General features: G+C 38.2%; 2 protein-coding genes and 2 pseudogenes across 4 annotated transcripts; 3 read left to right on the forward strand and 1 right to left on the reverse strand.

Annotated features, from left to right (window-relative positions):
- The first annotated feature begins 765 nt into the window (after positions 1 to 765).
- LOC105045808 (nuclear transcription factor Y subunit B-3) lies at positions 766 to 5,800 on the forward strand. Of its 2 annotated transcripts, XM_010924209.4 has the most exons (8): positions 766 to 948; positions 1,040 to 1,276; positions 1,395 to 1,524; positions 1,735 to 1,740; positions 2,690 to 2,776; positions 2,867 to 2,920; positions 4,269 to 4,336; positions 5,539 to 5,800. In XM_010924209.4, the coding sequence occupies exons 2-7, from the start codon at positions 1,053 to 1,055 to the stop codon at positions 4,293 to 4,295; spliced, it is 528 nt and encodes a 175-aa protein (XP_010922511.1). In that variant the 5' UTR covers positions 766 to 948; positions 1,040 to 1,052; the 3' UTR covers positions 4,296 to 4,336; positions 5,539 to 5,800. The 2 variants fall into 2 exon arrangements, 1 of the variants encoding a protein (XP_010922511.1); XR_012141681.1 differs by having other exon boundaries at positions 768 to 948; positions 1,735 to 2,782; positions 2,870 to 2,920.
- Positions 5,801 to 7,950: 2,150 nt separating this feature from the next.
- LOC105046167 (uncharacterized) lies at positions 7,951 to 23,205 on the forward strand. Of its 2 annotated transcripts, none has more exons than XM_019850608.3 (11): positions 7,951 to 8,395; positions 9,198 to 9,401; positions 9,473 to 9,714; positions 9,898 to 9,965; positions 10,122 to 10,273; positions 10,388 to 10,515; positions 10,680 to 10,862; positions 11,661 to 12,718; positions 12,818 to 12,929; positions 14,128 to 14,208; positions 22,771 to 23,205. In XM_019850608.3, the coding sequence occupies exons 1-11, from the start codon at positions 8,335 to 8,337 to the stop codon at positions 22,849 to 22,851; spliced, it is 2,370 nt and encodes a 789-aa protein (XP_019706167.1). In that variant the 5' UTR covers positions 7,951 to 8,334; the 3' UTR covers positions 22,852 to 23,205. The 2 variants fall into 2 exon arrangements, with proteins under 2 accessions (XP_019706167.1, XP_019706168.1); XM_019850609.3 differs by having other exon boundaries at positions 7,952 to 8,395; positions 10,403 to 10,515.
- Positions 14,830 to 16,274, forward strand: LOC140857760 (F-box protein AFR-like; annotated as a pseudogene).
- Positions 17,609 to 18,130, reverse strand: LOC140857761 (uncharacterized; annotated as a pseudogene).
- Positions 23,206 to 24,755: the final 1,550 nt, after the last annotated feature.

The raw sequence follows: 24,755 nt of genomic DNA on the forward strand, positions 1-24,755 counted from the left end.
TTTACCTAATATTATTTGATGATAACAAAGCCGTGCATGGCATTGTAAATCAACTAATATGATCTTTGGCATCTATGAAACATTGTTGGAGTCAACATCGAAGGCAGAAGCAAACATGTTTTGAGATTGAGAGTTGCAAATAAACCTCACACAAAGAGGTGATTCAACAAGTTATTTCATTACTATTTATTAGAAAGAGAAGTTTATTTTTTCTTGATAAATATACGTCACTGCAGCTTCATTTTCTTATCCTATATGACAGTTGAGACCGATTTAATATAAAGAGATAAGTGAGTGTCCACTGGAATCAACTATTCTAAATTGTTCATAGCAGTGTAGCAATGAGAAATAGAAATGGTAATGTTGAGCATGGGTAATAATTAGCTTACATGTACATCATGTTTCTAGTGCCCAGTGTGGATGATAATTAGCTTATATATTTTGTTTGACAAATATAGCCATTGGACCTGTCAATTTTAAAATATATATTATAACTTAATATTATTGTATTTAAATATTTGTAAAAATAAAAAGTTCAGTCTATATTTTGGGTTGTCTCTCCCTAGCATGTTTTGCATGTTTTACGTTGGGGAAAATAAAATTAAATATAAATTATAATTATATTTAAAAAAATTAAATCAAAAATAATTTTTTTTTAAAGAGGTGAGAATAATTATTACTTATTAAAAGAACCGCCATAGATCGGTGGAGGAGGGCCCTTTAGACAGCCGGATCGGACTGGACCCAAACGAACGGTTCAGATGACCAAACCTTTCACTACTCTTTTCATCCCAGTCGTCTCCTCCTTCCTCCCTTCTCCAGCGTCCGATCCCCTTTTCACCTCTCTCCAGCCCTCCCCCAAATCCCATCCCATCTCTCTCTCTCCTCCCCCGCTGCGCGCGCGCGAAATACAAATCTCCCCAGCCAATCCAAACGCTCTGATTTCAGGTAACGAACCACGCCTCCCTCGTATTTCTTTAGGGTTTCTCCGGCCGCTAGGGTTGACGCTGATCTGCGGCGATGTTGGCCGTGGATCCAGGTTTTTGCGGCCGATGGCGGAGGCACCGGCGAGCCCCGTCGGCGGTGGCGGAAGCCACGAGAGCGGCGGCGAACAGAGCCCCCGATCCACCGTCCGCGAGCAAGATCGCTTCCTCCCCATCGCCAACATCAGCCGCATCATGAAGAAGGCCCTCCCCGCCAACGCCAAGATCGCCAAGGACGCCAAGGAGACCGTCCAGGAGTGCGTCTCCGAGTTCATCAGCTTCATTACCAGCGAGTTCAGATCTTTCTTTCCTCCCCTTCTCTCTCTCCCCCTCTATATCTGTCTCATATCCTATAATTTCTCGTAATTAATTTGTTTTTTTTGTTATTAATTAAATGATTTGCTGATGCAGAGCGAGCGATAAGTGCCAGAGGGAGAAGAGGAAGACGATAAATGGAGATGATTTGCTCTGGGCGATGGCCACGTTGGGATTCGAAGATTACATTGAACCGCTGAAGTTGTACCTACAGAAATACAGAGAGGTATTTCTTTGATTATGAATTTCTCTCTAGTTTTTGGGTACTATTTTTGTGGATAATTTGGTTCAGGATTTGTCTAGGTTAATTATCAGCAAATATTTGTGAGGTTGCGTTGGGTTTCTAGTGCTTTATTTTATCTTCGTTGGGCTCATAAAGGTTTTGTTTGTTTTCCCTTCCTTTTGCATGGATTTCGGGGCGGATTTGATGTTCCAGATGGAGGTAATAACTTTTTCTTTTCCGATTCATGTGCCATGTGTCTGTTTATTTTATATGTGCTTCACGTCTTTGGTGTTCTATCCTTTATTGCATCATTAGGACTTAGCAGAGCTACCATGAGTAGCTATAGTCTGTTTAATATTTTCAGTATTTGCATTTTGCTTCTTTGTTGATATTATACAAGTAATATGTCTGAATTGGATCCCAGTGAGAGATTTGATCGTGTAGATTTTTCCATATTTCAATTAGAATGTTTTTGAAGGTATAAAACGAAATCTGAATGCATATATTTTTAAGTGTATATTTTTATTAATCTGTTCTGATGCCAATGGCTCGAAATGCATTGTTCCTATCCAACACAGACTCAAGCCTATATATTTGATTTTCCATATTGGTTTCATCAAACTGATGAGCCACGAGTTGATCTTTTCATCTTTTTTTTTCCTCTTCTGCAAGCTTGTATTTGATTCTTGTACATATATGTTCACATCAGACAAGAGGGTCTCATCCTATCCATGGGATGCTTTCCATGAATGTGGGATGCTGGGAGTTGCTAAGTAGAGAAAGAAAAGTTGGAGGGGTTCAAGAAGTTTGTTACTTCCCAACTCTTTTGGAAGTCAGGATTCCATTTATAAAGGCTTTAGTGATACCATGAAAACTGGGATGCAGAATCCCTACACCCGCTGAGCCTTCCAGCTTCATCTTTCCAAACATTCTCACTTGGTTGATATAACCTGGTTGGTTGGTTGGTTGGTTGGTCGTTTAAACATGCCATTAGTATTGGTAAAGTAAACTTAAGATTCATATCCATTCATACCAGAAATGGATATAAATTTCAACGATTAGTTGTGTCAGACTTTGCTTCAATGTAGGCAATGACTTTAGGACTATTATATTTATCCTTTATAGGGGTTTATATTTGGACATGAGATAGTTTTGAGTAATTTGACAGGGTGATAGTAAGGTATCCGCAAAAGGTGGAGACAACTCTGCTAGGAAAGATGCAGCAGGTCCTCAACCTGGTCCAAGTACCCAGGGGGTATCAGTTATTCTCCGAATTATTTTCTTTCTGGAAGATTTCGTTATTTTCATTCGATATTTTTCAAATTTGACTTGTATATGAAATCAGCAGATGGGTCAACAAGGATCTTTTACTCAAGGAATGAATTATATGCAACCTCAGGTATTCTGTATTAAGTATTTCTCTTCATTAAATCTATGGTGGAAGCCCTAGATAGTCTTTCATCTTACAACTTATAAATATTTGTAGACAACTTACATTAGTCTTATGTAGGCATACTAGGGATAAGGTGTTAACTTTGTGCTTCCGTTGTAGATAATATGCTGATAATTAAGTTTTCTAAATAATGTTCAGTTTTTTGAATACTTTCACATGAATAAAATTTGTTTCTTGATAGTGTAGCTTGCACAAGTAGGAGAGGAAAATGGATAGTCATGATGTTGATGGATATGTGTTACATAGAAAAAATGATGTAATTGTGGCAGATGTATCAAATATATGAGTCCTATGAGCATGGGATGTCAGATGGGTCATAAATTTGTCTATTCTGGAATTCCTTTTAAGAAAAGGTGTGCCAGAGGTGAATGAAGATAAAGAGCTAGGGAACATTGTAATTACAAGAGCTATGTAGGTTCATATATATTGCAGTTGAAATTTTACACCTGAGGAAGTAAATCTAATACCTCATAAGCTTATGTCTAAAGGTTGCTAATCACATGCATAATAGTCTGATTTAAGTAGGAGGCATGCCTCTAGAAATAACCAATTCCTGCTCTGTACTTGACCATCGGTTAATTCTTCCTCCTGCAACTTGATTGCTGCCTTCAACACCTCACTCACTCATGTTTGCTATTTTTCATAAATTCCATGTTCAATAGAGTTATTGCCACCATATTCGAGCTTCTGTGAACCAGTGTTCCTCATGTTATTCTGTGTAGTAGTTTTGATATGGTATTCTTTAATCTTGTCTAAAAAAAAAAAAAATCATTTAGAAGATTTTTATTTTATTTTTAGTCTTGATTCGCTATTACAATGTGCAGATGTACTTCTTGCATAAATTGCCATATCCACTAAATCAATCATAGATATGCCTCGGGAAATTGTAGTATAAACTTGATCATTAAAGAAGATGATCTTTCTGCTGTTATGTTGATTTTTTATGCTGCTTCTATCAATAGTTCTCCAATGAGGTTGGCCTTGTATGTTATAAATCAACCTCTATGTCGATATAATCAGCTTTCCATACATAAAATTTTACAACTCTCTTTCTGCTTTTGTTTAACGTTTAGATATAATGCGAGTTCCATTTTTATTCTTTGTTAACTATGTATATATTGAATGGTCGTGAAACTGTTGATCATATTCTCCCACTAATAGTTGTTTATCTTCTAAAGATCATTATTTTGCTAGATGCAATTCTTTCTCTTCATCTTTTCAGTACACAATTCATCTTGTTTCCTATGAGTTAGTTGGTTTGCTGATATTAGCGTGGAATTCTCCTTTTTGCCAGTTCCATAATGGGGATATTTCAAGCTGAATGGTTATTGGCCTATTTCTGCTAGCTGTTCTCTATTTCAGGTAATAGCTCTTCCTGATTGGTCCTCTGCATTATGTAGAGGTTCTTTGGATATCTTTTCTCATTCAAGTATCTGTTCTTGCTGATCAGCATTTGTATTGTGCCACCATACATGAGCACTTCTCATCCAGTGCTCAGAATGATGCTGCAATGAGGACATTATAGATCATTTAAGAAAGTGAACCATAGGAGTAGAAAAAATATGTCATGGAGTCAACAGCTTGTTCTATGACATACGCAAACAAATCAAAAGAATTGTTTTGCTTACTTTGGGTTTGGATAGCTCAAGAAAATCAAATAATGACGGTTGTTGACCAAAGTAGTTTTCTTTTATTCTGTTTATAATCTTCTGTAGTTTTATTATCTCATTTATTTGTGAAAAAATGGCTAAATGGGTTATTTGCACTATAGTTTTTACAGTGACAAATACTTTGGTGAAAGCTTCAAACCTTCATAAGAGGAATGATCAAGTTGACAAGAACAGTGAAAGAAATTAATACATGCCAGTATCACTCAGTATGATCAGGCACCTTGATAATCATTTTGGATGTCAACATGCCGTTGCACTTTATCTCGACCTACTTTGGTACCAACTGTCATGGTCCTATGGAAGTTGCCCTAATTAAAGCATGTGAGGCACCTAGAGTACCTCAGGATACTTGGGGAGTTTCCTCTCCTAGGGGAGCTCTCTATTTTCAGGAGTTGGGTTGCAGATGAGGATGTCTCCTCTTTATATAGACCTAAGCTAGGATCCAGAGTGACAAGAATCACCGCTACTTGTCCTTCATCTATAGATGAGAACTTTCTAAATTCAAGATATTTACATGCCACCAAAATATATAGGAAATATCTAGAATATGGCTGAAATATCTCCAGAGTCCTTGGGGAACTCTGGAAGCTTCTAGAGTCCTCTAGCAATTGAGTGAATTCTTGGACAATCCTTTGTGAGGTTTTGACATCTTGCTGAAGCTCTGTGATCCCATGCTTAGTTTTCCTTTTCTGCCATCAAGTAACATACAAACTGCCTTGATTATAATATTCGTTTGTTTTCGTATATTTGCTTCTCAATCGTTGCTATTCCTCTAGTTTCACTCATTCATATGCACGATCTATTTGGTAAGAAATATTCGTAGATGTTTCAGATCTGTTTCCTTGGTAGGAAAAGATGACATGGATACTGATAATGGTTCTTGAAATGTTGCAGTAACTGGCAAGGAATCAAAGTCTTCATGGAAAGAACTGGCCTGTTGGGTCTACAGGCTATTTCGCTGTTGAAACCAATGATAGATCGCCTGAAGCATACTAGTACCATCTTCTTTTGGTTTGTAAATTAATTTGAATAAAATAATCTAGACTTTGGGTGTTCAGAAACATGCTCCATGTCTTTCTTCTATGTTGTGCACATATGGATGTCATATTTACTGTTTGTTGGTTTCCTTTAGCTAACTTGAAATGTTTTATGGTCATATTGTTTCAGTCAATATTACTGTCTCTGTGCAGAAGCTGAGAGAGGGTGTTGCTTCTGTAACTCATCCTTCAACGGATTTAAGTAGTCTGAACTCTGTGAAATAAGTGCTGCCACCATCACAAACAATAGACAATGACTTCGGATGATACTCTTAAACAAAATGGAGGCTGCTGGTCCTTTATTATTTTTGGATCGGAACATTTTGGCTAATCATCTTCTCAATATGGTGCTTCATGATGTTAACTTTTGTTTGTATTTAGGAACGTCCGAGGGGGAGGCTGGCTGGTTGATGGTTAGTTAACTTTAGTGACCAGCCTTGATGAGAGGGTGTCTTGTAGCCCAAGTAGCGTAGCCAAAGAGTTCCTTGGTAGATACAATCTCTTGTATGGAAGGGTTTAGGTCGCCATAGATGGCATATGAAACCCAAAAGTGAATGCAGTTGAAGAGAGGTGCTACAAAGATTGATGCCACCAAGTATTGTGCTGGTTTCCACATTCGCATGGGGAATGGGGAAATGGTGGTGACTTAAACCCTTTCTTGAAGCATAGGGGAATGGCTATCATGCTGGGCCACCGTTTTTCAATTATCACTATCACAGTTGCGAGTTCGCTGGGCGGAGGTCTGGAGGACGGTTTTCCTGCAAAAAAGTAAAAACAAAAATAAAAATAAAAATACGAAAAAAAAAATAAGGAGATGAATAGGATGAAGGTTTGATTTATAGGCTGATGCAATTCCATTGCTTCTGTCTTTGTTGTCTTCTTTTGCCCATCAGGAGTTTTGTTTGGATTGTTGTTAGACCACAAATAGAGCTGCAAATGGATCGAGTCGGACTGGGGCAGGCTTGATCTGAACTCAACCTAATTTTCTAATTTTCTATTTGGATCTGGATCCACCCCATTATAACCGTAATGGTGACTAATGATGGTTTCAATAGGGGTGTATTATAGCGGAATAACACCGAGGCAGGGGAATAATGCTAATGTAGCAGTTCGGATTGAACTCAATGTATCACATTGGAGCCTGTTTAGCCAGTTGGAAGTCTAATGCCCCTTGATCATGGGGTACTCGAACTTTGGTGTGGTTTTTGGTTAGAGCAGAAGATTTGACATGGGATATTGTATGCTAGGCAAATACTAATTTTTTTTTTTTTTTTAATAAGATGGTCGCTTCATACAACTCTAGTATGAATACAATCTAAAAAATCGGAAAGAAGAATATCACGAAAAAATAAAGATAAACAGAAAGCATCCATCTGGTGAGCAATAAATGAGGTAATTCAATCCGTCGTATTATTCACCTCATGATAGGTATGCCTAATCACAAAGAAGGAGCATTCCTGAAGTAAACTCTGGATGTTATGCACCAAGGGATGAAGGAACACCGCACAGTCTCGGTCCCTTTAAATCTAAGATACCATCGTTCTCGAGTTCTCCTCAACTACCAGTTACTCTACCTTGAGGATCATCCTTGCATAAACAATACCCTTCCAGACCACCCGCAGCTCAGCAGCAGGCACAGAGGTCTCCATGAGTTGGACTCCCTCCATCACAATAAATCGAGAATCGGAGTCTCGGATCACAAAACCTGACACTGCCATCGAAGTTGACCTTCAAAAAGATCAGAGATAGAGGCTTGTAATATGCTATTCTATGTCGAACCATTTCTATTTTTTTTGATATAAGCAGTCCGATGTCCATCTTGGGATAGGCTTACTTCTATTCTGTCCTTGTTTCACCCCTTTAGATTATACATCTAAAATAAATTTTATGTTATATAAATATTATGAAGGCCATTAGTATATTTTATATAGTATTACAAGCATAAACTTATAATACACACACATTATAGTACTGTTTGTATAAGATATTATTATTTTTAGGGTTTTCTTACATGAGTTCTCTTATAAATATCTAAAATGATGTGTATATTTTCTTAAATTTGTTATTTACGTATATATTTTTATAAATTATAATAGTACTATATTGTTTACATATATAATATAGTACCGGTATAAATTAAATAGTATTATATTATTGCAAACTAGTATGACTGTATAATATATTATTTTTTATATATGGTTTTATTAATTTTTAAAAAATAATATTTTAATTCTATTTTTATTCTAAATATTCTGACCAGCAAACATAATATGGCAGAAATATTTAGCATAGTCATGCTATCCGGCATAGCTTTCCCTGTAAATACTCTTTTCCATTTGCCCGTCACACGCCGCCTGGCAGAGGGATGCTAGGAGGCGTAGTTGTCGATCCCTGTTAGACAGCTGGACCACCTGGTACACCGAACACGATCGCCTCCGCATTCAAGCCCTGCCACGTTAAACCCTATGCACGCACCCAATAACCTAAATGGACCCCACAGCCCACAGCACGTCTCGCTCGCGCTCGCAAGCGCTTCAAAATTTTCAAAGGAATAAAATATATATCTACAAGAGGGAAGACTGCTCGACGATTTTTGACTTGAGAAACAAATATTGGATCTTGTCCTCCTCCGATCTCTACCTCTCTAATACGAATGGCCGAAAGTGCGAAGGTCTGGATGCCGCAATCGCCAATGCAGGAGGACGCCCAGCCTGGTGAGGACTCCCCACTTCCTTCTCTCTTCTAGGGTTTTCCCCCGATTCGGGTGATCCGGAAGTTAGGGTGTTTTGAGAAATCAGTCTGAATGTACCTATGCAACCTATTACAGCGCCAGATAATGGGCATTGGTTATGATTTGATAGATCTGGAATGATTTCTTTGAAACTTCTCCTTTTTTTACAAATTTCTTGCATCTTCTGTTGTCTTTCGTCTTACTTACCGAGATATTTGGTTGGTTCCAGATTTGCATCATTGTTGATGGATATTTTTGGATTTTCATTGCTGGGAAAACAAAATCCTATTGTTATAGCCGGGTCTGATGTAAATGACGAACTTTAACCTGCAGGTGATTTTTGGTACTGTGAAAAAGTAGTCGTTTGATGTGTTAGGATTCCACCATTCCTGATGCATAAATGGCTTTTAGTGTTGGGGTTTGATTCATTAAACCAATTTGAATTTTTCCCTTTTTTTGGCGTTTTCTGGCCTATTTCCTCCACATATCCTGATTCCCTCGACTTCTATTGTTCTTATTTTGGAATAATTCCGGATTTTGATGTTTTTTCTATGATTTTCTGGATTATTGTTGTCGTGGAATCAGTACTCAGTCACCAAAATGAACAAACTGGTGTTTATGGTGCACTTTGGATTTCATATATAGATCTTGGAGTCGCGATTATTATTCACCATATAATATGAGGCATGGCGAACCTTTGGCATTTGTTTCCCACATGGCTGTTGATGTTGCTGAAATAATCATTTGTTCAATCATTGAGTTTGTGTTTTTTGTGTGGTTATCAGATGATAACGTTGGTCCAAAACACTCTTGTTCGTCACCAAAAGATGTGTGCAACAAGGAGAACATATGCACCGCTCAAGAGGACAATTTGGATGTGCTGGCCTCTTCTAAAGAGACCCTAATGCAGACAAAGAGGGCTAAAAGGGGTGGAGGATATAACTTGAGGAAAAGCTTAGCCTGGAACCAAGCTTTCTTTATGGAAGAAGGTATTAAATTTGCTACGGTATTTGTACAAGCTTCTGACTCCAAGTTCTCAAAAATTTATCACTTTGAACAGGTGTCCTGAATCCACTAGAATTGTCCATGCTAAGCGGTTCTGTAACCAAGTCAAGCGGGAGCTTTCTCTCTGGGATCAGTGGGGAGATGTCACCACTGATGGAGTACCAGAAATCTGGTGATAGGAATGATGTTGAAGTAAACATAAATAATAAATCTCAAACAAAATCTGAAAAAGATTTCAAGGATGGCAAATTATTTTCAAATTCAGAAGCTTTAATCAAAGAGGGGCAACGGCTACATGTAATTACTCAGTTCAACTTGGATCCAACATTCTTTTCTAGTTCCTAATGTAAAGATGGAAATTTTGGGGGCAATTTTCAGTTTTCTATCTTATATATACTGAGTAACCTGTCTTGTTGTGAACAAAAGTTGCAGTGTAAGGTAGAATTTCTATTTGTTCTTATCATTATTTGCCTTATCCAGGCTTCTGGAAAGATGCACTCTGGCAAAAGCATTGCCAAAATTGTGCCACAATCACCAGCTTCAATTTTATATCCTTTTTTGTTACTTCCTTTAAGAACGGAAAATATGCAGTATCTATTTGATGAGGAAGTCCGGCAGTGTCCAAAATTTTCTGTTGCTTGAGAAAATTTTCTAACAGGTTATTTTGTCAATTTAAGGAGTTATAGTTCTTAACACTATTGTACACAGAAAAGGGTTGCAAATACAAATGCAACAAATCCAACATCGAAACTTCCAAAATTCGTGCCTACAAGGTCACATGCTTATTCTCTACCCATGACTTCCAGAAATATCATTTCAACTCCAAAGAGCTTCAAGACTAACCATACAGCTAGAGGTGCTGTTTCTTAACATGATTTGCTTTTTTGCTGGATATTTGATGCGAATTCTGTCTATATATTTCTCATTAAATTTGCCAACCATATCAACTGATTTGAGTTTTTTCAATAAGCTATTTTTGCTGCAGTTAATGTTGACCATGGCATTGGTACAAGGGGATTTTCTTCAAATAAAAGAATGGAACCTGGTTGTCCACCCTCATCAGCTAAATCTTCTTCACATGATCTTAGCAAGCACTTGGTTAGGACTAAGGAGCTTTTCCAGTTGTCTAAAACATCATATATGCTTTTTCGTGAAAAGCAGTTGCACTTCAATTATTTTTAAGTATTCTGCTGGCCAAGTTGAAATGATTACTCATGATCCGGTGTAATATTCTTTTGAAATGCTTCCATTTCCATTTGTAGGTTCCACTGGCTGAGAAAGGTACTGCTGGTTTTAAGATGAATCCACATTCATCTGGCTCTGGCATGGCATCTTCATTATATCGCCAAAATTCCTACCAAGTTAGCAGAGGACCTCCCTTGCCAGCCCATGTAAAACCATCAGCACTGCGACTGCCTTCACCATCTTTAGGATTTTTTTGCCAGGTATGGTAACAAAAATTACATCCATGGATGTCTTACTTTAAGAATCAGTGGCATGGTGGACCCTTGAAGTAATTTTATAAAAAAATGTAAAATGTTTCCAATTTGTTCTTGCATCATTTAGTTTGCAGGTAACAATTGATTCCTAAACCTGGAGATTAAGCTTGATTTATCGAATAGGCAGAATTGGAAGTCATTTGGTTTCATAGACGTATACATGAAGAGCTAGATAAAAGAGATGCTAACTGTCAAAAAAGGAGCATCCCAATAGCCATGCTTCCAGCAGGGTAGTCCAATGATAGTCCATGGTGTAAGTGTTTTAAGGGAGTGTGCCAATAACCATGCTTCCATCAGGGTAATCCAATGATAATTCATGGAGTAGGCGTTTTAAGGGAGACAAGAATTACCAATCTGGTCACTTGCATGACACCTGAAATTTCTTTTTAATATAAATGGTGACATCAGCACCATGAGATGACATTTGTTATAAATTTGTTATATTTCAAAGATGTTGTTTTGATGGAATGTGGAATGACAAGCATAATTTAAAAGTTTTCATAACCCTTAGAAGTTAGAACAGTACCAGATATACAATGATTTAGAAAACTGTGTAAAATTTGGTCTCGTCATTCACTTGTTCATTTATTTTGTATCCTTCATGTTTATATAGATGAGTTGGCAATTTAATTTTTTTGACATGCAAAATCTGATCCATGGTAGCTAACTAAATTGGCTTACATTCAATTGGACAGCCATTTGAATGGCTTCTTTTCCTTGCCACTCTTTTACTTCTTTTTGTAGGGAAAATTTTCTCCTTCCTATTACAACCATTCCCAGAGAAATATTCAACAGCCAATGCCCAGTATTCCTCCTCTTAGAAAGCCTATTAGTCTAAAAAAGACTGATGAGCTGAGACCTGCACCTTCAACTGGGCGAGAATGTGCAGAGGGCCCTGTTTCATCAGAATCTTGTGCTAGGACTGTAGTTGTTGGCAGCTTGCAAGCATCTTCAGCTGCAAACTCTTTGTCTTGTTCCACTGCAACTGTTGATACACATCCATCTATGAAAGAGAATACTGGAACGAAAAAAATGGATATGATGAATAACAGAACTTCTGGTTCGTGTTGCCAAACAAGCAGTCAAGATCAGTTAGGCAGCAGTTGTTTCTCAGTTCGTGTCAACATTGACAAGCAGTCACACATGTTCTCTTTAGGAAAACTTGGTCGTCACGAGGATAACTTTATGTTGCAGATTGACACAAAATCTTCAGTCCAAGAAAGTGGATTGATTTCTGAGAATAGTAATGATGCTGACCCATCTACCGTAGAATCTAGTGAAAGTAAATTATCATCATCCAAGTTTTCATCACAAATGTGTCCAAAGAAACTTGAAGGAAGTGAGTCAAAGCAACTACACGAAGGTGATTCAGGAGTTGATAATCTGGAAAAGCATCCACTGGTAGGAAATCTGGGTGATGAGAGTTCTCTCTTAAGCAAGGACAAACAATCAGCTGGAAACTCTGATTTGATCTCAAATGCAGGATTTGGTTTCACAGCTAGAAATGCTGACTTAGCTGCTTCACCGAAAACTGAATCATCCTTAAAATTGAGTAAAGAGCAAATGGCAGGTGCCAGTATTTCTTGTAGCACAGAATTGGATTGTTCTTTAGATGAGAAAATGTGTACACATGTTCAGATCATAGATCAAGGAAGTGTCCGCCTGGCCAGTGGATCAAGCAGTTCCTTGTCAGAGGAATCTCAATCTACATTTTCTGAAGACAGGAAAATTCAAGATTGCCAAGCACAGTCTGAAGCGAAGAAACTGATGGACTCAATGGAAGACAAAGAGTTGATGCCAAAGTATGTATTTAATGTCTGTAAGCAAGCTGTTTTTTTCTGAATATTCTATAAATCAATACATGATGCATTAGTAATATGCTTAATTCTCTCCTATTGCAGCAAGAGTAAACTAATGGACAGACTAAAGCTGGATTTTGTTCCACCTAGACATCAGTTACATGCTGTACCATTCTCAGATGAATGGCTAGCTGCTCTTGAGGCTTTTGGGGAGGTTAGTTTATTGTTCAAAAGGTTCTTTGAGTAACTTGTAGTTTCTTGTCATTTCACCACAATCGTGTCACAGTAATGTACGCCATGTTAATAGTAGCGTACACCCACCAAAGTTGATAAGTTTACCAGCAAGAAAATTGTTCTGTTGGTTTATACGTCAGCAAAATGATTAGTGCTTTCGCTTTGCTTTTAACCTGATATTGTTTTATATGACCGTTCTTTGGCATTCATTTCTTAGATTTCCTGACATCATTATATAAATAAGATTCAAGGTTAGTTTTTGATTTAATTTGTTTACTTCCCCATTTGTTTGGGACTGAAAATTAGGAAAATATTCAGAAAATCTTAGGTACAAACTCATCAAATGTCAGGATGTTGAATCTTGGTTAGGAAATCCTTTTGATTAGTTAGTAGTCTGGTTGATCTGGATCCTATTCAGTAGAAATATGTCAAAGAAGTCATATTTTCAGTAATAGATTGTATTGGTAGGATTTCTGGTTTTAAAAGGACTATCTTTTCTTCCTTCATGTTATTTAGGGGTCTTTTGAAGTTTTTGCATTAGGCTAGGGGAGATTTAAAAAATTACAACATGATTTTGATTTAAAAATTCTGTGAAAAAACCATGTGGTGTATTCTGCATGCATATCATCATTCTGCATTTCTTCTTTTTCCTTTTCTTCTCTTTGTTATTTTCTTTCATCTTTTTTGCTTTTCTTCTCCTTCCTATGTTTTTTCTCCTCAAACTAAAATCCTTACCCTGTCTCTGGGGCTAAATCATGTTCTTGTTCTGTTTACCATGTGCTAGTTTGGCTCTAAATTTCTAATCATGTTTTCATTTTTCCTAATTATGTGCACTGCTCAAAACCTTAGTATATGTACTTGATTATATACTTGTATTCAGGGAAGTTTTGTAATTTTCCCCAAATCTGAATTAATCCATGTAGTTTTTCTTCATTTTTTTTTCAACAAAAATGTGGGCAAGTGCCTAGATTTCTAAAGTTCTGTATCATGTCATTGTACATGAATTCTACTTACATTTTAGAAATTAGGCAATTGCTGTGCTGAAGTCTGTATGTTAATTGCTCTTTGCCTGTTTTTACATGTAATGCAGGATAATGGTTATATACATGATTGGCATTTCTTTTTCTTTTTCTTATGTATGTTCAATTACATGTCTTGACACATTGTTGATCTAACAGGAGATTCTGGAACTGAAAACGGGTCCTGTGCAAAATTCTCCACCTGACAGAGCTCTTCCAGAACCTGGTCCATGGTCACCGGTATGGTCCTCCTTTCATTTGTCATATCAATATGCATTTTGTAAGTCTAGTGACAAAAATATGCCACATACAGAGTATTCAATTTACTTTATGTTATCTCAGACTTTATGTCAACAATCATCTGTACATGGTATTTCTAAGTGTAGCTTTAATTTTCATACAATTGGCAGTAGACAACAATCATGCCAAAACTCATTCTTTTAACATGGAATGCAGTTGGAGAATTTGGTGCACATGACAAATGTAAAATTTGACACAATGATTGTCAGGTAATATCCTAGTGCTGCTGCAAGAATGAGAATTTTTTACAAGAGCTTTTTGGGACTAAGTAGAATCATTTTGAAGGAGGGGATAGAGGTGTTACAGTTGGAAAGTGGAGCTCTCAAAAAATCAGGATGAAAAGAGCAATTATGGTGCACTATTAATAATGAGAGTAAATTATAAAAATCCTCTGAGGTTTATGTTTATTACATTTACATCCAATAGTTTGAAAAACCTACATTTACCCCCAACTAAACTAACAGCATTAGTAAAACCATTTGCTTTATGTAAAACATCAAAATTGCCTCTAGTACGCTTATAAACCATTTTTCCTATGTCTTCCTACACTGCACCTGCGGTATGCCTATAAAGCCCGACCACCCCCATGTGAACCGCTCTAACACCCTCTACCTGTGCTCCTGGCGCTTTCCCAAATCCAACCTCATCCACTCCCTCTCCCTCCTCTTTAGCCTTGAAACCCCCCTCTACGTTGGTGCCGAGCCCAAGGAGCCTTTGAGAGGTTGAAGAAATTCGAGATAATCCTTTAACGATTGTCGCCGCCTTCCTCCCTCGCCGCCTTCCGAACCCTTGTTACCTACTGTGCCGCCATGAATTCATGATCTGCTGTAGCACCGATATCTACTCCATGGTCCTCTGCGGTGAGGGTGATTGATGGTCGGATCTTCACAGTCGTGGGCGGCAATGGGGGGATCTTTGCGATGGAGTGCTATGACTCAGCAGCAGAATGTTGGTTGCTGGAGGCAGGGATGCATTGTGAGATGGTGTGGTACAATGCAATGGTGGTGGGGCGGCGAATGTACGTGACAAAAGGGTGGCAGTGGCCCTTCCGTGCATCATGAGAGCAAGGGTCCATGATGTGGATTGGGACACGTGGGAGGAGATGAGCGAAGGGATGTGGGAGGGGTGGATCGGTGCCAGCATCGTCGTTGGGGACCGTCGCCTCATCATCACTGACTATGGTTATGGCCGGGTGAAGGCATACAACAGCACGAGCAACATGTGGCAGGGGATGGAGGGCAGCAGTGTCCACTGATGCTGAAGTGGCTGTACATTGTGAGCGGTGTGGATGGTGAGATCTACATGGTGGGGAGCAAGTTGGAGGTGGGGGTAAGGACAATGATGGTGGAGGCGGCGAGGGAGAAGGGGAAGAAAGAGAGGTTGAGGGTGGGGAGGGAGGTGGTGAAGGGGCCATCGGTATTTACTGATCTGGTGTCTTGTTGCTCCAAGATGCTTTATGCTTATAGCTCTCTGAGGTTGGAAAGATTTTTTCTATTTTTTTGGTAAATCTGAATGTAGTTGGAAAGGGTTTCGGGGAGGATCACGAGGTGGGAGATGGAGGCGGTATTGAGGTAGCTGGGTGTGGACCTATCGACATAGGAGGAGATGGTGGCAATGTTTGCGGAGGCAGACTGCACTGGCAATAGGAGCATCCAACTTAAGGAGATCATGGTGGTGTGGTCACCCTTCAGGCCGCCCATCATACTAAGGCTACAGGGGATGTTCGCTATCTTCGAAGAGAACTGAAAGATCTCTATCGAGTAGCTCCTTGCCATGTTCGTCATCCTCGGTGATAAGTGGTGTATCTTGGAGAATTGCACCATATCATCAGTGAGGACCCACCGACGGAGGAGGTGGTGGCGATTCTTGCCGAGGCAGACTGCAACAGTGATGGGAGCATCCAACTGGAGGAGATCGTGACAATAGGGTTGGCCTTCCGGCCCTCCATCATGCCTAAGCTCCAGGAGATGTTCATCATCTTTGACACTGATAGAGCAAAAAAATAATGCTTGGTTTAGTCTAGAAATAACACAATCTTCATTAATAAGTAATAGAAGAAAACATGGAATATGAAGATTTAAATAAAGTATACTAATTTGATTCCTAATAAATCTAAGTCTCTCTGATTATTAGGATAGGCTAGGAGCCCATATCAGCCCATTTGTTGTTGAAGGTTATTTTTGATATTTTATAAAATCATTCCAATGTGGCATTTGAGTCCCATTTAGAAGTAATAGACTATCTAACAATATGGGTTTGAGCAAGGTTTGCGGAACCGATACCGGCAGTACGGTTTGGCACGCCCCCATTCCATTTCGATCCGAGACAGACCGACGAAGGAAAACAAAGCCGAATCGGAGAAGAAAAAGAGAGAAAGAGAGAGAAATAGAGAGAGGGAGGAAGAAAGAAAAAGAGGGAGGGGGGTTCGTCGGAGGGCCTCTGGCGGGCCGTCGTGGCCCGCAGGCGGCGTTTACGCCCCCTGCGGCTCCACGGTGTGAAATAGGGGCAATTTGCCCCTGTTTCTGTATTTTTTTAAAAAAATATTTTTTAAATGAAGTCGGCACTAGATTTGCCAGCATCACTTAAGTGAAGCCGATAAACCCCATACCGGCTTCATTTAAAAAAATATTTTTTTAAAAAAATATGGAAAACAGGGGCGGATTGTTCCTGTTTCAAGCTGTGGAGCCGTGGGAGGCATTTACGTCGCTCGACGGCCATGACGGCCGGAGGTGCTCCGACGGCCCCTCCGATGGACTCCCCTCCCTCTTTTTCTTTCTCTCTCTTTCTCTTCCTCTCTTTTCTTTTTTTTCTCTCTTTTCTTCTCCGGCATCGGCATGCGTCGTTTTCTATGCCGAAACCATCTCGGTTCTCCGTCGGGACGGTTCGGCACATCCCGTATCGGGCAGTTCGGCTCGGTACAGCATTCTTTGGGTTTAAGTGTTGTCTTAAAATGACTATTAAGGATGTAAGTGTAGATTTTGGAAATTACTAGGTATAAGTGTAATTTTGACCTAACTTCGAGGGAGGGGTTTATTATTTATCCTTTAAATAAAGCATGCTAACTTGATTCTTAATAAATCCAAAAGTCTCTTTAATTATTAGGATAGGCTAGGAGCCCATATCAGCTCATTTGTTGTTGAAGGCTATTTTTGTCATTTTATAAAATCATTCCAACGTGACATTTGGGTCCCATTTAGGGGCACGGATCCTCTGCGCTACAAATTTTGCACCGCACGGTGCTGTACATAGATGGATTGCATCCATATGGAATAAAGTGGATCCAATGATAAGCATTGGAACATATTTTTGAAGGGATTTAATGACCCTCCTTAAAACTAATTTAGGGACCCTTCTCTCCTATTAAAATATGATGCTCGTTAAAATATGACACCCGTGCCTGGGGCTGGCTGGTAGCAGTGCCATTGCCAGCAGAGAAGCTTCGAGAGAAGGGCCAGATGTTGATATTAAGTTCCGCGGCACCGCCGCCGCTCCTTCGCTCTCACCGCTACCCCTTGTCCTCCTTCTCGCTAACTTTGAATATATCCTTCCACCACTTTGACTAGGACGACAGCGATGATGAGATCGACTAGGTGATTGATGCCTGCGAGGGCTCCAACAGAGGCGGCAGGGAGGGGTTCGATGGAGGCTCGATCGGCTTGGGTTCTGGGCTCAGTTTGGGTCGAGGCTTTGGCTCGGAGTGGACAACAGAGAGGTGGAGGGGGAGGATGCTATCGATGAAGAGCTCGTCTGCGATAAGTAATTCTTGCTGGGGATGAGAAGGATTACCGACCACCTAGAACTTGAACTTCGAAGATGATGAGTTTGAGCTTCTTCTTTTCAGAGTCTTTGTGGATAAATCCATATCTATTCCACAAATAATGGCAATGGAATAAAAGAGATCAAAATTGAGGGGTAAGATAGGAGAGAAATATATGAGAGGAATAAAAACAATGGGAATGAGAGAGAGGAGGGGAGGGAGAAGAGAGAGGAGAGAAATATGAAGAGAGTTTTGGTGGGAGTGGAGAGTGGTGGTGGTGGTGAATGCAAGTGCTTGGAGGAGGAGGGCAGCAGTGAGAGCAAAGGAGCGACGGTATCGCGGAGCTTAACATCAACATCTAGCCATTCTCCTGGAGCCACTCCATTGGCAATTGTGCCGCCATCGGTCGGCCCTGGGCATGGGAGTCATGTTTTAACAATCGTCATATTTTAATCGAAGAGAAGGGTCATTAAATTAGTTTTCTCATTAAATCCCTTCAAAAGTAGGTTCTTATGCTTATCGTTGGATTCACTTTGTTCTATGTGGATGCAATCCATCTATGTACAATACCATGTAGTGCAAATTTGCACCATAAAGGATCCACGCCCCCTATTTAGGATTAATGGACTGTCTTTTGAAAACAGTATGGGTTTAAGTGTAGTCTTAAAATAAATATTGAGGGTGTAATGTAGATTGTATGGAAACTACTGGGCGTAAATGTAATTTCGACCTAACTTTAGGGATTTTTTTATAATTTATCCTAATAATTAATATATTCAAACACTAATAAAACTTAAAACTAATGTTACTAATCATCAAATTCTCTATACAGTTGAGTTTGAAGTTTATATTTAAGAAAATGCTAATGAATAGTTAGATAAATTTACATGATAACAAAAGTTAAATAGTAGAATGATGGCTTATCACACTACTGGAATTAATTGATCCTATCACTTAGACTAAATAGATGCCCAAAATTTTTAGGAACTTTTTGGGTTTCAGTAATGATTTTGAAGAGTTCTTGTTTACTATAAAGGAGGCAATCAATAGGTTTCATCCTTGCCAAGAAAAAAAAACAATAGGTTTCATGAAATGTCTCTTTGGTTCACATCATATGACTCATAAATTGCAATTTTTACAATTACCATCTTTCTTCATTCCTTAGTTTAATTTAGTCATAACTTCCATAATCTCACTCCTTAAGTTCCTAGGAACAGTACCTCTACCCTTCTTTCCAGTCTCAATCTTCTATCTATATCGTTATGTTTTCTTAATGAAGATGCCAAGAATATTGTATTGTTGTCTACATATGTCTTGTCCTTTGCCCACTAGGTACCTGAGCTTTTTTTCTTTAGAATTCCATAATATCTTCTTCTATTTGGATAGTCTTTGTACGATCTTTTTTACCTAGGTGCACCATAAGGCTATCAAGGTTACTTATTTGCTTATTATTTATTTATTTTAGGTTGCGTGTGCATGTTGGGGGGGTGTGGGAGTGTTGCAATTGAAGTTTAGGCCCTAGAGTAGGGGTGAAAGTAGACCAAATAATATCTATCCGGATCTATTTTCATATCAAAATCTATCCGAATGTGGATAAAAATTCGAGCATTCGACCAATATCCGTATCTGTATCCATATCCGTGAAAGAAAATGCATATAGATATAGATAGATAATTGTCCAATCCGTATCTGAATATCCGATTCTATTTGTAATGCTATGTAATTTTATATAGGACTCATAAACTTTTAAGAAAAACAAATAACCATATAATACGCTATTACCTTGATTTATCATTCATTTAGTGATATCTTTGATTCTATGATAAAGTTTAATTATCCGACTTATATCCATATTTTTATTTATATTTTCAATATCCGATTTGTATTTGTGTCCGTTTGAAACAAATATGGATATAGATTTTTATATCCTACTAACATCCATATCCATATATATGTATTCGTCAAAGAAAACAAATAAGGATATGGATATACTAGTATCCAATTTGTATCTAATCCAATCTCAGCCCCACCGTAGAGTAGTCTGGGCTACTAAATTTTGGTAGCTCATCATCCAACTATAGGCACGTGTCCCGGACATGACCTGGACAACTCACCTGTCTTCTGTTCCACCCCAAGGAAATCTTGTGCAATCTACTTCATGCAGTTCATGCACCAGGGTATTCAAGTCCACTTGAAAACCAGGAAATCTTTGAACTCTATGGGATGTGTGCAGATGAAAATATCTTTTATCTGAAATGTTGTAATGCAAAAGCCATTTGAAAAATCATATCATAATGATCTTATACTTTTAATATCTATGTCTTTGCTTCATCAGTATGATTTATAGAAAGAAAAAAGGATAACCCTGATAAGCCTACACAATGTGGAAAGTTGTTCCTCATTCCTAGGTGAGTTGACACTTTGAAAAGTTGTTCATATTGCTAAAAAGACTGTGTGATATTGATGATACGCCATCACTATATGTTCATTTCAAGAAGTTTCTATTATAGTACAAGTAGAGATAATGCAATATAAAATTGCAAACACAGGTATTTAAGTCTGCCAGAGTCTTGTTGGCTTATTTGATAATTAGATGCTTGTTCAATAAGGTATATAAACTTCTATTAGAAATGTAAGTGAGCATGGTGTCTTTCTATTTATGACCTTTCATAGTTGACTATGTGAGTATTAACTATTAAACTAGCTGTGCATATAGAGATTCCTTTATGTCGGTTTTTCTCAGAAAGTCCAGAATATTACAATTATGGATCCAGGTGGATCCTTTTGGACTTGAGCCACCAATTTTACCTATTACAATTACATGGTTCCAGATACCTACTTCCAATTGTGCCTATTTCTGTAGGGGTGGTATCATGTCATGGGACAGAAGCAAAACTATAGGCATCTAGGTGAATTTTTGTCATTTCTTTTTCTTTTAATCCCTTACTTTCATCCTTGGGGCTGCTGAGTCCGTTGATGAAATTCTACTTCTTGAGACCTGAATTGGGATTGTTTGAGTTATTAAAGGTTGGATCATTCTTTGCTATTTTCAGCATATCACCTTTCAACTCTTCCTAGTGACTGCATCTCTTGGTATAGGCAATACAATGCAACTCATCTCTGCCAAGTGTCATGAAATATGCCTTGCACGTTCATGCTTCTTAGCAAATTATAAAGAAGATCTTCAGAAGACTTGCATGAATATTGGTGTCATCAAGAACTTCAAAAAATTGACACAATGGATTTCCTCATCGGCTTATTTCCTATTTCCTTTTCTAGTTTTCTTTTGGTTGAGAATTTTCATGAGCAAATGTGATGGGTGGATACTGCCTTCACTTTCATTTCTTTCAGGCTTTTTGGAAGATCAATTCTAATAAAGAATGTTGACCTTGTTCACCACCTACTTATGAGTATCTTCACGGCCATCAGCTAGCTCCTCTCATTGCTTATTGGTTAACAACCTATGTAATTGCTTATGACAAAGATTAGGCAATGGAGTCTTTTATTATGCATTCAGTCTGTTCAATAACTTTTCATTATACAATAATGGTTGCTGCATCATTCCCTTCTAAATCACAGGAAGAAACCTTCTTGTTTTTTTTTTTTTCTGAAGGTTAAGTGTCATTGTCATCTATTTACATCACTAAGTTTAAAATTTAAGTGTGTATTTACTTATGAGAGGAGCCACTATGTGGGTACCTTCAGTGCTAATAAGGTCGGTCCTGATCTAAAGACGGGACCCAGTACTGATATCCAAGTCATTGAATATAATCTGCTATATTTGGACTGCTCAATATCAAAAAATTATGTGATTTTGAGATCCCTATCCTTTGCATCCAGTGATCAAAAACAGGCATTTTTAAATAACACGAAAGAATGCATATTTTTTTATCCCTGGATGCATGGGTAAAAAATCTCTAAGTCACATGTTTTTTGAAGTGTGCAGTTTAAAGATTACAGATCACATCCAATGGTTCATTGGTGGGGTCTCCAGTCACTTGGTTAAGATCAACCTTATTAGAGTTGTTGTCTAGGTACCATATATTAGTTCTACTTTTATATTCATGATGGGGCTTGGTTGATATAGTTTTGTATTAAAATAAGCTAAAGAAAGAGTTTTATGAGGTAGATCAACTGATGCGTGGTTGAGTCTGCTGTTTCCAGTTCCCAAGGCATGTGTCTTCTTAGAAGCAGAACTCATTAATAAGCAGAAGACTTACCATATATATGAGTTTTTCAATTGTCATCATCATGTGTGCTGAAAAATAACTTAAAAGCCTGAACACAGGATTAAAGTAAAAATTGACTAACTTTTCAGAAGAGAAAGCACAAGAAAAGATGGAAGGCAAAGGTGATGGCATAGGGGATGGCTAGTATTAAAGATTCAATGAAAACAAAAGCTAGTATTAAAGATTCAATGAAAAAGCATGTTACTGAATCATCCTTAACACGTGATGGTGGTCAACAGAATACTAGTTAATTGCTTTCTTCGTTGATAGATTATATTTGTGAAATAGAAACTACTGGAAGTGCATAGAGTTAGTCAACATTTATCTTGTTTCTTTTCATCTATTGCATTGTGATTTTACTTTTTCAAATTATGTAGAATACTTTTGATCTTTACTGGTTGGTCAGTTTAACTAAATAAGCAGCTGATTTGTTTGCTTAATACTAGTAAGGTTACATGTGATTGTCTAATTTATGTGTGCTATTGTTGACACAATGTATGGGGATGATTGTTGCAGGTGAAACGGAAAGCTAAAGACATTGGACCATATGACTGTACTAAATATTTGAAAAACACGTCAACCTCAGAGTCCCACTAAAATGTTCCAACATCAATGCAACTGCCGCTTTTCAACAGCTCTTGGACTTTCCATTTTAGATGTAGCGACTGCATGTACGAGGCGAGGAAGCTCTTCTTCATGGCCTTAACATTTATTTGTACCTACCACGCTGAGCACCTAACTGTATAACTTCTCGAGCTAGTTATAATTGAACACATTTGTTCTTCAACAGTAAACCAGAACCAGACCGTGAGACAAGTAACCATTGCAAAAGAAAACAACAGTTTTGTCAATGAAGTCTAAACATTTGCTTGGACTTTGAGATATATATTCCCCCAACTATTGATACTATTGAACTGTTTATATACATAGCATCCCCAGTTCATGTGTGGTGCCAGCTTTCATGGTCGTCAGCCATCTTGCCTGTACTCCGGCTTTGTCTGGCTTGACTCTTGAGAATGAGAAACCAGTTACAGGATGTAATGATGATTTATTTGGCAGACCAAGGTTATAACTTAGGTGCAACCTCGCGTCAAAACCAATCACATGAAGATAACCGTTCCAAATGCCAATAGCCTTTGTGATACACGCCGTTGTGGCCAGGGAATTAGAAAAATTAGGCCCATCCAGATTGTTATTATACATCCATGAGAAGTTTAATTTTAATTAGGAGATCAGGGATAATGGAGTTTAATTTTGCTTTTTCCCCTTTTATTATGTGATATTTACATATATTAATTAGTAATAGAATTATTATAACTGCATTAGTACAAGCTGCTACAATATTTCATGTAGATAACATAACAGCTAGCTTTACTCTCGATGGTATGTATAGATTTTTATCCTGAACCTGATAGGTTGAATACTTTGACCGACCACTGCAGGCTTTAGTTACAAATGAGGTGCATGTGTCAATCTCATTATTAATTTATGGAATAGATTTCTCCTATCAGAGAATAGATAATGTTAACAATAATTTTGATGTTGATAATTATGTATACCAATACTAAAACTGCTGTTATCTTTTTGATATTTATCAAAAATAATATTTATATATATATGCATACATCCATATATACATGTATATATATACGTACACTATATATAAAAAGTTACAGTAATATTGTGCTTATCATCCCTCTGATATAAAGTCATTATTGACAGTCTTGGTCTAAGAAAATCATTGGAGCTGGATCATAGAAATGATAAAATATGCAGATATGATTTCTTTTTTTTACTCTTTCAAATGTTAGGCCTCAAGGCCTAGGAGGCGGCCCTCGAGGTGGGCAATGTAGTACTCGTTCTCATAAAGGAAGACGGTGTGGCCGTCGTGGTTGAGGGCGCACTAGAGAGGTATCTCGTGGCCGAGGCCGACGATAAGGAAGTCGCTGGAGGCACGCCGACGGAGCACGGCAGCAATGGTGCGGAGGTCAACGTCGCCCATCTTGTTGCTGGAGTTGGAGGCAACGGTGTAGTTGACGAGGGACTCGAAGATGGGGTCGGAAAGATGATGGTTGTAGCGGAAGGAAGAAGAGGCACGATCGGATTGGATGGCAGAGGAGGGGAGGCCGGGGTCCCAGGCGGTCGTGGTGGTGAGGAAGGCGAGGAAGGAGGCGAAAGAAAGAGAGGGAGAGGGGGAGGGAAGAGAATTCTTGTAAGAGAAGAAGAGGAGAAAGAAGAACGTTTGGTTGTCTAAGACGAGAAGAAATATAGAGGAGTATTTTCACCTTTTTATATCATGCAAATACTTTAACGGACACCGTCTACTGCCTTTGATATAAGTGTATATTTTTCACATTATTGGGTACAAGTGTATATTTTCCACATTAATGGCTTGACTTTTTTTATTTCGTTTCATCCTATCCACTAGCTTTCTGTGTATTTTTTTCATCCCATCTGTATTAATAATCTAATTTTTTTTATATTTTTTTAAATCCAAATAA

This window comes from Elaeis guineensis, chromosome 5, assembly GCF_000442705.2.
Source record: "Elaeis guineensis isolate ETL-2024a chromosome 5, EG11, whole genome shotgun sequence".
NCBI lineage: Eukaryota > Viridiplantae > Streptophyta > Magnoliopsida > Arecales > Arecaceae > Elaeis > Elaeis guineensis.